General features: G+C 38.1%; 2 protein-coding genes across 46 annotated transcripts in view; one reads left to right on the top strand and one right to left on the bottom strand.

The window, feature by feature from the left end:
* Positions 1-16,344, top strand: part of CUNH4orf47 (chromosome unknown C4orf47 homolog) — an 83,070-nt gene that overhangs the window by 59,227 nt on the left and 7,499 nt on the right. The window lies entirely within an intron of this gene.
* Positions 8,095-16,344, bottom strand: part of SORBS2 (sorbin and SH3 domain containing 2) — a 143,254-nt gene continuing 135,004 nt past the window's right edge. For all 44 annotated transcript variants that reach the window (XM_052682542.1, XM_052682547.1, XM_052682539.1 and 41 more), the window contains 3 exons: positions 13,554-13,603; positions 10,963-11,069; positions 8,095-10,195 (listed from right to left, as the gene is read on the bottom strand). In XM_052682542.1, coding sequence (XP_052538502.1) covers positions 10,134-10,195; positions 10,963-11,069; positions 13,554-13,603 — 219 coding nt within the window. In that variant the 3' untranslated portion in view covers positions 8,095-10,133. The remainder of the gene's footprint in view (positions 10,196-10,962; positions 11,070-13,553; positions 13,604-16,344) is intronic.

The raw sequence follows: 16,344 nt of genomic DNA, 5'->3' as shown, positions 1-16,344 counted from the left end.
ATGGTTCTGCTCCCATTAATAGCTAGGATCAAACGTCACCTCCGAGTTTGGCAAGCTGATCCCTTATTAGGTTTAAAGTTAAAGCCCATTTTGGCACTGGGAATTGAAAGAGCTAATTCCAGAAGAGTAAAGTTGGAATGAAGTTAGCAAGGCTGTGTGCCAGCACAACAGATCAGTCCAGTATGCTTCATAAATTAATGTGCTGACTCTTAGATATATAATCTTTTACACAGCATAAAGTAGTTGTTAAACAACTATCTGATGTGCTTGCCATTAAGTATTACGTGAATAAATAATCCATAAAAATTGTTAGATTTCTGAAAACTGTTTCATTACATGTATTATAAAGCTGCATTCAGGAAAAGAGTTAAAATTCTTCATTAGTTGTGTAATGACACATATCTACATGGACTGTAACATAATTCTTCAGACACCCAGTACTGCCTCTAATAAAAAGCAAAGTCTCACTTTGTGTTTCTAACTAGGCCTTTTTCTTGATTATTTTCTTGATTTCTATGACTCTGTGTTGCTTTTTTTTTTTTTTTTTTAACTATATGATAACTGACCTCACTTTTTCCGGAGGAAAGCTTATCATGTTTATTAAAGGCGTGGTAAAAGAGATCTGGTGGGATCAAGAGACTTATCTCCTGTTCTTCCCAAACCATAGGGGTAAAATTGTGAGTTACTACTAGTTTGTTCGTAGTGGCTGCTGGCTGCTCTCACAACTGAGTTTCTCTGATAGTGCTCTGACTAAATGCACGTGGACCTGTCACCTGTTCTGTATTCTGCTGATAAGCAGATGTGGTCATTGTAGGACTCTCATAGAAGTGGAAGGGGCTGCTTTTCGGATGCCTTATTACTGTTTGGCTTTTGCAGCAGTTGAGTAGAAACTAAAGCATCTTGAGAGGGCCAAGGCTGCAGAGCAACAGCTATCATGATATTCTTGAGTGCATGGGCTGAAAACTGAAAGGGTGTCTGCATTAGCGTAAGGCAAAATTTACTGGTGCTCTAAGGATACTAATGATAGGTAAGGGTATGTGTTTTCTTGCGTTGTGTTACACAACACATGTCAAGCATTGACAGTGCACTGAAACTTGCAGGCTGTGTGGCTCTTTCTGAAGTGAGTGAGGTGATAAAGAGCAGGGAAACAGTGGAGGCAGTGGAAGGAGCATTTGTTCTTCTAAGGGAGTATGCTAATTTAAAATTCATTATGTTGTAATTAGCAGCAGTTGTAAATCTTTAGAGGCTGCTAGATGTTAATGTTTCAGATTTTTCCAGTCACTTCCTTCTGGGTACTTATCAGATGATGTGTAGTATTTTTTATTATTATTATTTTTAATGTGTTTTTTGTCATCGTTGCCATTGTCATGCCATTGTGTGACTTACCGTATTCTGAGACTAAAATGGGGATGAGGTGCTGTAGTACAATGTCCCTGCTATGAATATACATTGTGATTTTAAAATGTGGTCTTTAATGTAGAGCAACTACAGGCCTGCAAGATTAGCTGCCTTCAATAAGCAAGGTTAAAAAGTAAATTATAGCATAGCAAGTGGACAGATCAATACAGTGGGAAAGGCACACAACAAAAGTGCAATGATGGAAGGACTGGCACAACAGAGAGGTGCTATAAAGGAAGGGAAGAATATTGCTCACCCATATCAGAAGATTCTAGGTTTACAGGGGAAAGCTTCATCAAGAAGGGATCTCCTGAAAGGGATCCTTCCCCACTGGCAGTCAGCCCTTAAATGAGGTTTAAGAGAGATGCAGCCAGACTCCAGCCCTCCTGGTCACACAACTGAATTGCCCTCACCTGTGCTCCCATGGCTGACCTTTCCTCAGGTGCTCAACCAATGGTTCAGGCTGTGACTCAATAGTTCCCATACATATAGGAAGAAGAATATTTATGTGGAGATTACATGTGCTGCTACTAGAGAAGGAGCTGACCTTATTCTGCAGCATGTGATGTAACCAAAATTCCAGAGAACTTTGGGAGGTTCAGGACTCTAGAAAAAGATATACAGTATAATTTGTCTTGACTAGCAAAACCTGTCAGGCAGGAGGTGGTAGCAGTTTTTCTCTAAGAAAAAATGCTTTCCGAAGAGATTAGTATAGTTAATAAAAAGAGATTTCCGTTAGTTGTTACTGGATGAAATCTTGCTATTCTTGGAGTGGTGACGTTTCTGCCAACTACCATAAAGATCAAAATTGTGAGCACGTGTGTATGTGTGCGCGTGTGTGTACACATACATCTCTCCCTGTGGAAATATGTCAGTGTATTTTTTTTTCCGCCTCCTAAATTACTGTTGTCAGTAAAAGTTTATATCTTGAAGAAGATATGAAGTGAGGAGTCAAATAAAGAAGTCACTTCTTGGTAAAGAAGAAAATGCCTGTGCTGATATGACTGTGATTTGTACTTTGTGCCTGGTCTTTAGCCTTGATGAGATTATCTTTTAAATCAACTTTTTTTCTTTTGTTCTTTATAATTTAAGTGTTATCTCACTTCTGACATCAAGAATGCCCTCTATTGTAAATAACAGGTTAATAAAAAAAAATAAAAATAAAAAAAAAAAGCTAATTCTGAAATATCTTTATACTTGCAAGGTAGGAGGCAAAGCTACCCGTCCTGTCAAGGGCTCCTCATTTTTTTTGAAGTTTCTCTTCATTTTGATCTGTTTGTGGTCTCCCGTGAGAAGAGACTTCATATACAACAAAATTATGAGATCACGGGTACAGACAACAACACACTTTTTGTGGCCTGAGTACCAAACATCCTGAATGTTTTTCTCTAAGAAGCAGGCGTAAAAAATATGCAACGTACAATTGTTATCTGATGTTTCATAAACCACTATATTTTATATCTAGTTTTCCATTTCCAGTTTTCTGTGTGGCTTGAGTTTAGCATTATGAAAGTAGTTGCTATGGGAGAGTTGGCTGTATAACTGGATCATGACAAACAGCAACAGCTGAAAGACAAATATGGTGTTCTGTTTTAAGTATAAGGTGGGATGAGAGCCAGAGATCATCAGCTTCGGATTGTAGCAGGCCACAAAACTGGATCTTAGAATCTTGATGTGCACTGTAGTTACTCAGGCTTGATACTTAAATTTAGCTTGTACTTAAGTATTTTCCTAGTTATAATTTTGATTTCTTTCTGCTAATTAAAAGGACATAACCAGCTTTTCCACAACCATGAATTAGTTGCTTAACAGCAAAATCAAATACTGAATAAAAGTACTTAATTATGCTTTTCACACTTTGCCCTGATTGTACTTTTCTTTGCTTTTATTCAGTGAATGTAGGACTAAATATGCAGCGAAAAAATATTTGAAAAAGCTGTCAATACTGTGAAAGAATGTCAGTGCAGCGTCGGCAAAAACCAGCAGAAATGTAACTATCATGAAGTCTTGTCTTTATTGACAAGTAATTACTGCGTTTGAAATAGTTAATGTAGAAACTGTCAGATATGAATATGCACAAATACAGTCTTAAAACAATATTTACATGTTCATTTTTGCTTTATTCCAGTATGCGAGGAGTTAATACTCTTATGTAGTTGGAACTTTTGCTCCTGAAGTTGTTCGGTAGTATAGAAATCCAGGCCAGAAATGGAGGGTAATCTCTCCATAAGGAAGACCCTTAAGGAAAATTCTCTGTTTATAGAGGAAGTCATTTGAAATGGAGTAAATCTACCTTTCGATCATTACCCTTTCTCTCCACCTCCCTGATGATGACCAGGAGGACCATGAAGATGAACAGGGGGCTCCCTTATGAGGACAGGCTGAGAGAGCTGGGGCTCTTCAGCCGGGAGAAGGTACTGAAGACACCTCTTGGCAGCCTTCCAGTACCTGAAGGGGGCTTACAAGAAAGCTGGGGAGCAACTTTTCATAAGGGCGTGTAGTGATAGGACAAGGGGAAATGGTTTTAAACTGGAAGAGAGTAGACTTAGACTACATATTAGGAAGAAATTCTTTACTTTGAGGGTGGTGAGATACTGGAACAGGTTGCCCAGCAAGATTGCGAGTGCCTTCTTCCTGGAGGCATTCGAAACCAGTCTGGATGAGGTTTTGAGCAACCTGGTCTAGTGGAGGTGTCTCTGCCTATGGCAGGGGTGTTGGAACTAGACAATCTTAAAGGTCCCTTCCAACATTCCATGATTCTATGAAGATTCTTTGTCAAGTTGACTGTTTGATCTGATAGTCTTGCTCAATGAGTATATGATGCAGGTAGCGTTTTAGGGGATGTCTGGATAAGATGGTGCATGAGACAGAAACACTGAATAGAGTAAAACAGATCCTTAGTATTTTTCAGTTCTAGAATGTCACCTTCCATGCCTTGCAGTTTTTCCTTCAGTGAGCCTCTGAGGATTGATGAGAAGAGAATGAGTGGTGGAACAGGAGGGAAAAGTAAGAGCGCCATAGAGCACATGAAGAAGATCTATAAATAGTGCACAGAGCTCTCCATTGGCATGCAAGCATTGCCTACTACTACCTCAGACATTCTGACGCATTAATTTATTCTCTTCCTTGGTTTAAGAGGGGGAAGGGCTGATTCTCACCTGTTCGAATATTTCCAGTTACATGTAGAAAACACCTATCTATAACAGATGAATCAGTAGTAGTGTAAGAAAAGCCTTTTACAGCTCCTGCGCCAGCCAGTGTTTGTACATGTTTCACATTACAGCTGCCAGTGTTAACCCTCACTCCAGAGTGGGAAGCACTAGCTGGGCCCTCCTGTGCTCTAGGTTTATCTGGCTAATGGCAGCAGCAGCAGCAATACAATGACCCACTTAGAATGACATGTTTGGGCTACTCGTGCTGCCGTCTACAGCATTGGTTTGTGCTTACCTGTCTCAGTGGCAAGGGAAAATCTTGATGCAGGTTTAATTACCCTATTACACATATGTGTGATGTTTGTAGAAAGTTTTGAAATGAACTAAAATGGAGTAGGGGCCAAAGAAGTATTAAAGGGTCCAATAGTTAAATAGAAAGCTACTATTCAAATTGGCTAGAGCTAGAGTGAGGCATGTGGAGTGGGCCCAAGGGAATACAGGACCCCCTCATAGAGTGAGATGGGAGCTTGACAGAAGTTTCTTCTCCTGTGTGCAACTGTCTGGTAACCGTCTTGACTGGAAACAGAATTACGTTATTCTTGGGGTATTTTAAAAATTGATTTTTTCCCTGGTGGATGGAAAATGTAGGAGGATTACTGTGCTATGTGTGTACGTGGGTGCAAAATAACGGCCTCAGAGTTTATTTGTGTTGGCAGCAAGAAATGTAAATGGTTGAAGCTGGAGTATCTGTTCTGAAGATAAACCTAGCAACGCATTTCTGGTTGTCAGACAACACTTGTTTTTTCCCTTTGGAGTCGTTTGTGATGTAATGCCACTGTGCAGTGGAATCCTCTGCACCAGATCTGCAATTAGATGTGACGTCACTGCTGCAGCTGCTTAGTGGGATAGCTCTTTCAGTATGAAGGCTTTCTACTTTCTGCTAGATTAAATAGTGTGTTAGTACATTGCTCCTCAACGACTCCCAGATATAATACTTGATGGCAAAACTCTGTAACAGTTTACATATGGGACTCACATCAAAGCAAATGAAACAGGAGTTGGGAGTTATGGATTCAGAACTGCTAAGGAAGTAAGGTGCAAAGTGTTACCAACCAGCAGGATGAAAACAAAAACTGTACCTGCTGTATTGTTCAAGCTCTTCGCTGGTTTTGTCACTGCATGTTAACCTGGAAACTTCCGTTAGTCTTTCTTTGTCTTAGAGCGGCAAAAATACGTGAATAAGAGCCTGTATGTCACCAGCATCACTGTGTTCTGGGTTCTGCTCGCACTCATACTTCTTGATGTGATTAAAAACCAGCCCAGATCAGACATCCAGTTGCTTCAGTGTTTCTCTTTTCTGCGGTCTTTTTTTCAAACTAAGGTAGAAAATGTATTAACAATACGATCCTTGAAGCAAATTCAGAATCTATTGATTTCAGTGGAGTTTGCTGTTAACTGAAGCAAAGCCAGGGTTTCCCTTACAGCATTTATAGTTACATGGTACAATGACCTGAGGTCTTTCTAGAGCTGCTTACTTCATAATTCTAGCTTCCCATTAGCTCGTGCGTTGCTTTTTGGAATCTACAGGAAGCACCCTGTGTTCCTGCCACAGTTGTGTATAGCAGCAGCTAAAAGGCAGCTGGTAAATACCGGGCATTGCAGAATGACAACATACTTGGCTTTGGCACGGGCAACAGAATGTTAAAACTGCTGGGGTGACCCTTAGCTTTGGGATATAGTGTTACCTTGAAAAGCTCATGCCTCAGTGTCGCTGGTTGGTTGGTGTTTTGTGGAGTTGCTTGGTTTTGTTTTGTAGTGGCTTTTGTCTCCCATGCAGGTGATGGACAGCAGGCGGATAGCTTGCCAAAAGGTAGGCAGCAGAATCTGCTGCTGTTTGGGGAAGCTCTGGTTGCATGACTTTTTGATCTGTGATGCAGTGCAGCTGTGCAATGAACTTAGTTTCAGGAACGCTCTAGCAGACTTTTCTCAGCCTGCCAGTATAGCTATCATGTGATAGCATTAAAAGAAAATCCTAATAGAAGTTGAGATCCATGCTACATACCTCAGTAAAATTAAGGAGAATTGATTTGCTATACCATTTTCTAGAAAAATCTGAGGCCCTTTCTAGAAAAAAATCCTAGATGTTAAACTGACTGACATAAAATTTTACAGGTCTCTCTTCTCAATTTATCTCTAGTTCTGGTTAGAGATATAGCACCTTCCAGTTCTGTGCATTACCCTATTAATTTATAGGGGAGTATATCAGAATTTTACAAGAAAGCTCAAAAAGTCCTTCGGTCTGTTACTTAAATAGTGTAGGAGGAATTTCAACAGACCTTGCTTATTCCAGTATATTTTGTTTACCTGGACAGAACTTGCACCTCCATGTTGTCCTTTAATTTTACATTTCTGGTCACCTTGCAACACTTTTTGACTAAACCACAGACACTACAGTTTTTCTTTTCTTTTCTTGGTGTCAGTGACTTGCAATTCTTATTATGATCTATCCTTACACTTTTTAAATTCCCTCTTGCAATTAGCAAAGAGAATTCAGATGCACAGAATCACCCAGCCAACAGACAGAAGGGCAAACCACACAACATGTGCTCGTATACTCAGCCATTAGTTTATAGAGCAAGAGATGTGTTGTGGGTTTAAGCTAACTTAGTGCTGTAAGGGCATGTTTACCTCAGAGACAGTACTGCTGCCTAAATTAGGCCTTGTCCAAATTGAAATCACTCCCAGCAGAATCTGTTTATGCTGACAGAGGAGCTCATTTGCTGGCATTTTAACAGCCCAGCTATTGTAAAGACAAAGCTGTGCAAGTCAGAAATAGATTATTTGTGCCAGAATGCGGCACTCTCCAGCAGTAAGAGTGCAGAACAGCACGTCTGGAAGGTGTCATCCTGGCAGTGGAGGCCAGCGAGGGCTGGAGGAGCAGGACCAGGGAGCCCGGAGGCACCAGGAGTAACCACACAGGGAAAGAAGGCTGCTGCCTGTATGCTCTGCTTCCTGTGGGTTTGGGTTTTGTTTGAACAGCAAGCTGCTCTTTGCCAGGCAGAGGCATTAACAGGATGTAACTCAGTGCTTCAGGCAGAGTCCCAAGCATAAGATGCTCTCTCCCAAGCCTGTATTTTCCTTAAGTTTTAATTCTAAGCTTGTTTCTCTTGTTTTCCTTTTGCTAAGGAAAGAATTAGGGTGTGGAACTTCTGTGAGATACAAAGGGCTTCAGTAATGTACTTTATCTCTGTGCTTCAGGAGCAAAGGCCAGCTCTGGTAACAGAAAAATTACCTTGCATTAGCAGTCAGTGCAGAAAGCCCAGGAGTTCCTTTTGGATTCAGGAGTTATAGGGGTGACACTGAAGTGGATGAAGTGACAACTGTGTTGACAATACTGGTTGTCCATATTGCAACCTGTGTATGCTCAGTGGTAGTAGAAAATCTCTGTAAAGGCAACACTGATTGTACTTGCATGTAAAAGCCTAAAGAGCTTTGTAGCACTTGAGTATCTGTTACACGTATTTGAGAAATGACTGGGAAACACTTGTGTACTCCAAGCAAAATTTATTGGAAGTCTATTCAAGAAAAAAACACAGAGACCTTTTGCTTGTAGGAATTCAAAGTCAATTACCTGAAAGCCAGGTATGAAAAACCTGTATTTTTCTAAAATCAGATACAGAGTAGAAACAGTACTTTTTAAATATCACAGGCAACAGATATTTAAGTCTTCAATCATAAATGGCATCAAAGATAGGAATTAATCTCACAGCAAAGCTGCATGCAGATCTAGTTTAAAATTGAAAGCCTTTGAAATATAAAGCTTTTGCCATTAAATCTGCAATAATAAAGGTATGCTGCACAAAGATGTTTCTTTACCTTCGTCTTAATGACATTTCTCAGTAATAAAGACATATGTACATTTAGATTTGGCTGGTAAACCATATTTTAATTAATAAAATTTTGCATAAAATGCTATCTTACAGAATTGCACTATTCAGATGTGCTTATGGTAAATAGAGAAAGTAAAGCAAAATGCATTGAAATGTTCTGTATGTAAAGAGGGTGAAGATCAAATAAGAAACTTGATTTTTTTTTTTTTTTTTAAATCGACAACCAAATGGCTCTGTACAAAAAAGCAAACATATGTACAAAATGCTACAGAGGCTAAATACATGTTGATAATTTCAGTCCTTTACCCATGAGAAATGCAGTAGAAGCTTTTGCCATCTATAAGGTGCCAAAGAAAACAAATCTGACTTGGAAAAAAAAAAAAATCATTTTTTTTTTTTTTTTTTCATGAAGTCGTAGTCATTATCATCCTGTGCCTTAATTTAGTATGCTATTTATGCTTACGGTTGCATATGGAGAATATCTGTTTTCAAATACTTGATTCATTCAGGAAAAAAAAGACCAACAACAACCCAAACCCTCTCAAACGTATTGATTTTAATACTTGTGATTTTTTTTTTTTAATGTACTAAATTCCTAAAAAAAAAAAAAGTGTAACTCAGATTTTGTTAACATACATGTGTATATATATACGTGTGTGTGTATAGTGAAATAAATCAGTACATGATACTTGTGAATGTTTTTCAGGTGGCTATGTTAGAGGAAAAACAATCCTTTGCACTAACACTGTTTACTTGCTGCTTCTTAAAATGCCTGTGGTACATAAAAAACACTAACCTCTCAGATTTCATGCTGCTGACTATTACAACATTTTGATTACAACCATTTAATGTCATATGATCAGCAGGTTGTTATTGTTTGTGCTTATATCACTGTCTGTCTCTTCTTTAAATCCTGTTTCCTGAGGTTTTACACCTCTTGCACTTCTTACCTTTGAAGAGAAAATGCTGTAGCTTTAATAGGGAAAAAAGGGTTTAGCAAATACCATTGCACCATCAGAACACTTGCAGTTCTTCCATTTTTCACTACACTTGCTTGAGATTTTACAGTCACTGTGCATAAGTTACAACATACAAGTGCAGGCAAAAAACCTATATTATAATTTGTCATTGTAAACCAGTACAATAGGCAAACTTGTGATACAGCAAAGTGAAAGCAACAAATGCTGCCAAGCTAATAAGAATATGAAAACTCAAAACATCTTTTTTGTTTTGTGTTTTTTTTTTTCTTCTTAAATAGTAAGCAGCAACTTTCCCTCTGTTATACATGCATGCTGAAAAATTTTGTTTTCCCATCGCACTTCATGATAGTACCACAAATGTCCCAAACAGGAAGACTTTCTCCCTCTCCTTACACCCCCCACCACCGTAGCAATTCTTCTGGGTACCTCTCATCAGGCTTTTCCTATCGCGTTTCAAATAAAAAGAGTTAAAAGCAGGGAGTACTTATAGGTAGGGAGGATTCCTCTTGTTTCAGAAAAGCTTAGTTATTCACACGGTAGTCGTTGCTGTAATACTGCTGGAACGGTTTGGCAGATGGGATGGGATGAGGATGAACTGGATGGCCTCTATTTGAGACTGCAAGCGAGAAAACAGAAGGCCAGCGTAGCATGTTTTCTAGCAGCTTTATGCAGATATGTTGCAGAGATGCAGCATAAATAAGAATGAAAAAAATTCACAGCCTCTTGACATAGTTTCCAGGGAAAGTACCAAAGAATTTGGTTCTTCTTGAAGTTCCTGAAATTAGAAGCAATAGATGAAAGAAGGCAATAATAACAGGAAAATCTCTATGTAAGCACGTCCTTGAATTTTTTTTTTTTTAATATTTTACAAATGTATCTACTGTTCTTTACATTAAATTAAGTGAATTTTGTATTTCATTTGCGAGTTGTGAATTTTAACAAATAATATCTGCAGGAAGGAAAAAGCAAATATAGGCATATCTGATTGAATTATATAGCTCAGTTGAAATCTCTGCTAAATCTAATGTGCTGAAATTTTGACTTGGTGCATAGAAATCATTTACTTTTAACAGCATCATTTGTTCATAGTTAACTAATTTGGATTTTTGAAATGCTAAGGATTAATAAGATGATAAAGAATTTAGCCACTGTGTGCATGAATGTTTATGCAATGATTTAGCCACCTTATTTAGACCTAAGCATCTGTTTGTTCAGTAATACTCAGTTTTCACAAATAGTCAGTTCTGTAGCAGTACTCATATAAGTTTTTATGAGGAGCAATACACAGTCCACTCTGTGTCACTGTGAGAATGATAATAATGCTGTACAACAAATTAGAAGCATGTGTCAATTCCCAAGTGCAGAAGTGAATGATCACCCATTAACTTCACAGGATTTTGGTGGGGATTTCCCCTGGTAAAACCAGGTTCAGGTTTATTACAATGAATGCCAAAGATTAATTAGTTTGTAAGACACCAAACAAACAGGGCAGCAGAGGTCAGGAATAAAGAATATATGAAAAAGCAACCATTTAAAACATACCCACAAACCATCCATCATCACATTTTTCCATCACATCAATGACATCACCCTCTCTGAGCTCCAATTCATCTTCATTCCTAGGAGTATAGTTATATAGAGCCTGAAACCTTAAATAGGACAAATGTTGCATTTTAAAAAGAAGAAAGAGTTCTTTGCATTGTCATTAAAGAAGCTGTTTTAAACATTAACTCGTAAGTAAAGCTCCCTTCAAGCGTAAGAAAAGGGTAAAAGGGTTTGTTTTGCTTGGTGGAAGATATCAAGGCTTGTACCCAACTTTATCCAAAAGAATGAGGTAGTGAAGACTGAGGCTACAAGGCAAGCCTGATGGCACAGTGTTGGTTAAAACACGATTCTGTTTAAATATTTTTTAGTTGAGTCACCAAAGTAGAGAATGTAATTTCTTAGAGGGAGGCTGTAGCCTGCACTAGCCTCTTAACCCCCATGAGCAGCATTGAAGACCATGCTTTTTGCTTTGCTGATCCTGCTGTCCTTACACTGCCATGGTAGAGCCAATGCATACCATACAAACACGGCCCCTGCTGTGTGATGTGGTGTGGATGCTGAGGAGGGCAGCTCACACGTACTGCCTCTGAAAGTGGGGACTGCCCTGGGCTGCTTGTTAGCACCTACTAGAGGAGGGCTGGCACCTGGGAGCTCTGCACGTAGAAAGGTGGCTTACCTTTGTGGGAAGGAGGGCAGTAATTGCTATGTGGAAATAGCTATAACCCTTTCAATTCTTAAAACTGCCCCTGTAACATCAGTCCCTTGTTATTCACAAGTCATCACTGCTGGGGTGGGTTTTTAAAGTTGTCCTTCTATGCATTAGCTAAGTGGCAAGCAACTCCAAGAAGCAAGGGTGACCATAAATGAAACCTGAGGCAGTGGCCTGCACCTGGAGTACTGAGAAGGAGCAGCTGTTGGGTTCAGGCCTCTCCTCAGACAGCTGCCCCTTGCTGGTGGGACAGCCTGTGTTAGCCTGGAGTTTTCCTCTGTTGTGTAACTGTAGGAAGAGGGCAAAATGAGACCCTGCTATCTACAGGGCTGAAATAGGTGGTTTTACAAATTGTTTCTGTCGTAAAGGAAAAGGAGATAGGCTGGCAAATATGTGTGAAAGGGAGAAAATATTTTAAAGAGAGCCTGAGAGAAAGATTTGCAGAGGTAGTGAAGGGGGGAAGAGACAAATTGAGCTGGTAAAATGAAAAAGAATAAGTTCCAAAGTGGAACACCTCATAAGAGGTAGACCACAAGTTAGTATATGCACTTATACCTCTTGCCTTGAATGTGCCTGTCACAGCAGCCTCAGAGATGAACGGGGAATAAAACAGATAAAGTTGAGAGAAAAAGAAGGCACAAAAAACTGTGCACAGTGACTCCCTTCAGAAGAAGGAAGCTAAAAGGAAGGTGTAGACTAGGGCAGTCACATGTGAAAGAGGGTGAAGTATTCCAGCTCTGTCATCTTAGTCATATCTAGCTAATCCATTTTCATACTCTTTTTGTAGTCATTTAATTCCCTTTTTGATAATTTTACTTAGAATTCCTTTTGTTAGGAAATTCTTAAATAGGAAAGACTACTAAAACTAAAACACTGACAAAATGCATATTCAAGACAATATATGGTTGACAATTTAAATATATATATATATATTTTTTAGGATGGAGTAATTTTAGTCATGCACTACTAAAACTCACTGAAGAACATTATTTAGATAATTATTGCTTACAAAACAGGTAGGTGCTTCAGTATGCTTAGCTGTCCCACCAACAGCTTGAGGAAAAAATGAGAGATTGAAAGCAAAACGTCCAATTTTTATTATATATTGTTTGTGGTCCAGTTATCATTTGATAACTGCTCCATTCTTTTCTTTTGCTGTTTCTTCAGCTAAGCTGTTAAACATTTTTAGATGATAAGCCCTAATCGCATGCAGGAGAATTCACCTAGCTCCAAAGCTCTCTGATGCTAGAGGAAAAAAATAAGAAATTGAAACAATCTTGCACTGAATTTGCATTTTAATAGCACCAGAACAACCTTACAAGTTTCATTCTGATTGCTTGCGTTGTAAAAATACAACTTGAAACCTAGGTTCTTCTCTAGTTCTTCAAAAAGCTTTTTTGTATCTAATTTTTAAATTGCGCATGTAAATTACACAAAAGTGTTTCTGTGTTCTCATGATTAATGTTATCAATTCACATTCAGAATGGTTTCTGGCTAATTTGCATTGTAAGAAGAGTTGAATTAATGTAAAGACTCTAATTTGTGTTCTGCTAAGATAGAACAGTGGAGACAATAAGAATAATTCTGAAAAAAAAAAAAAGTCAAACCTTACAAAATTATTGTCCCTTTGTGGTATAAATGATGGAGAACATTAAGTTGGCAAGTGTGAGTTTGATGTATGATTACATCAAACATTAAATTATATGACTGAAACTTTGTCCTGTGGGACTATGTTGGATATCTTCCTTCATCATGTGGTTATCTGTAAATTTACAAAATCTATTCATAGTTGTACTTGGCAGGTCAACAAATTATTTGAGAATGTGCTGGCTGTTGCTTAATTGTTAGGTTTGCTTTAGTAGACAAGAAGTATACTTACGGTTCCCCCCCACTGTGTATGTTTTCATGAGCAAGCACAGGGCGCTGTGGCTGAAATGAAATGATTTGAAATGTAATAAGGATTTATAGTCTAAGATCCAAGTAGTTGGATAGGCGTATGATGCATAGTTGCTTAAGCTTTCGTATTCTACTTTGCTTAAAACAACCCTCCCCACACGCTCAACCTCACAATAAATTCTTAGGAGACGTGGCAAGCAATAGGCTTAGGTAGGCTTAGAAATCTGATTTTTTTTTTTTGAAGAGGACAAGATAAAAACTAAAACAAAACTTAATTTTATCAACAGTCTGTTTATGGCATAGTAGAAAGTTGGAACAGAATGAAACGGATGTTTGCTGCATCATCGCAGTGAAACAAAAATAGCATTAGAAAAATTAGATGCAAGTGATGAACATTATACATTACTTGAAGTATATTTTTAGTTAAGTGAAACAAAACCTCGTATACTTAATTGCAGAATTTAGACCATCCATACACAAAAGAACAATCCAATTTACATTACACACAGTAATAACTTGGCAGGCATAACATGCTATGCTTTAATTCCGTTCCAGCTCAAGGGGCAACACAAAGCCATGCAGGCTGTTGGGAGACCAAGAACACTAAGAATTTTTGAAGGACTGTATGTAATTATTTGAAAATAACAACACTTCTACTTTAAGATGGGGAAAAAAAAATGTATTTCCAGTGCAAATTTTTAAAAGAATTATTTTTTGTGTTAAATCTCACACCACTAATGTCCAATAAAGCTGCAAATGATGTAAATGAAAGATATTAATCCCCCAGTGGAAACCTGCTCAGGGAGATAATGACTTAACAAATTACAGCGTAGCCCTGGCCAGAAAGAGTGCAGGAGCAGCTGCTTGGAAGAGTGTTGATATGAGCAGCGTTGATTGAGGATGCCCTATAGTGTTGAGGAGACTGACAGCTTGATACCAGTGGAGGAACTGCCACTATTTTGAGTACGTGGGTGTCAAACAGTTTATAACACTTTCTTTCATGAATTGAGTAGATTGCAATCTGATCCTGAAGCTGTGAGGCTTTTGTTAGTGGTTCATGCTTCTTTCATTCCCATGTTTGGCTATTCCAGATCATCCTGCTTCAATTTTCTCTAAGATGATGCAGTCTTCCATGGGAGAAGCGTGTGGTAACTAACCCATAGCCTACTAGTAGAAATTGAAAAACTAGTGCATTTTAATATTCTTTTTGTACTTCCCAGCATCTCCAGATGTAATTAAAGGAGTTAGTTTATTTTCACAGTGGCTGTGTATTTACTTGCAGAAAATATCATGAATATTTTCTGCTTCATCTTTACAGTCTGTAGAGTGTAAATTTTTAAAGGTGCCTAAAGATGCAGGCAGGTTGATAACAAAACTTATTCATAAAGATGAGAGCTAGGGAGGAAACAGGTTTTGAAGGTTCAAAATGGTCTGTTTTTACTCTTTAATCCTCTGTTCACCATCATATTCCTCTTCTCCATTTGTGTATAAGAAAACTATTACTGCAGAATCCAACAACAAAGGTTGCAAATTAGACATTCGAGTTCGTGGTAAATCTCCTTCAACAGCTGAATTGTTGAACAAAAAAAGAACATAGCACTGGGCAGATTGCTTGATATGTGTATTGCAATCCGGAGTTTATCTTAGTCACAAGCCTGATGTAATCTGAATGGCAAAAACTGTCCGAGATGCAAGAGAATTCAACCAAAGTTATGGATTTTTCTTGTAATCAATAAAAACCAATGTAATAAATGATACTATGAATGATTTTAATGCTTTGAATATACGCCATGCCAAGAAGAAATTTGGTGAATTTTCTTTTTCTGCATATGCTTCAATACTAGAATATTTTACTGTTAGTTAACTACCACAGAAACAGATGACACAAGATGATGGCGAGAGATTTTTCTAGTAGGAACTTGATGTTCCTACTACAGAGGAAGTTTTGGCAGAGTCAAGATGTGGGGAAATTAGGTGCTATATCTGAACAGGAGACCTTGGAATGTGATCATCTATATTACCTGAGCTTATTTTAAGAAGCTTTTCCCCCATTTTTTTTTTTTTTCCTAAGTTTTTATTTCTTTATACAGTGGCATTAGCCTGAATGTGCAACACTTATATTCTAGCCAACGGTGTTGAGGAGATACCATGAAATTTATCACCATAAATGCTAAGTTAGTTTTCATGCTAAGGATGTAGGCTTTCAGCTATGGATCGGTTTGCTACAGTATCCTGTTTCCTCAGTTAAAATAAATAAATAAATAAATAAATAAAATAGTAAGGTCTAATCTAAAAAATGTTAGGAAGTGTGTAATCAAGTGAGGATTCCAGTGGTATACTTGATCTTCATGCATGATTGATGTGCCCTTGCTTGTAGTAGTTCTGTAGAGCTCTAAGTGTATAAATGTATTCTTGTGGTTTTGGAATTAAATTTATGAATGCACTAAATATTGACTAATACAGTCCCTTCAGCATATTGGCTGCATGCCATTTATTTGGACTAACAAGCAAAATTAAAATAGGTCTTGGGGGTTTTTTGTTTGTTTGTTTTTTTGTGCGTGTGTGTGTGTGGATATAATTATTTTCTTTATTATGGACTTTCTCTGAGATGGTGCTGGTCCAGTACTATAAAATTTCTGGTCTTCCTATGATTGTCTCTGTTCAAAGATGGAGCACTGACAGTACAAAGTACTGTCTCCTTGTACCTTGCAGCAAACAAAGGCCTTCCAAAAAAGCCAAGACTTTGAAAATTAAAATAACCTGCATATCTTAAA

Source organism: Tympanuchus pallidicinctus, unplaced genomic scaffold (assembly GCF_026119805.1).
Source record: "Tympanuchus pallidicinctus isolate F22 unplaced genomic scaffold, pur_lepc_1.0 scaffold2, whole genome shotgun sequence".
Lineage (NCBI taxonomy): Eukaryota > Metazoa > Chordata > Aves > Galliformes > Phasianidae > Tympanuchus > Tympanuchus pallidicinctus.
The sequence above is the reverse complement of the archived record's forward strand: the minus strand, read 5'-3'. Positions and strand labels throughout refer to the sequence as shown.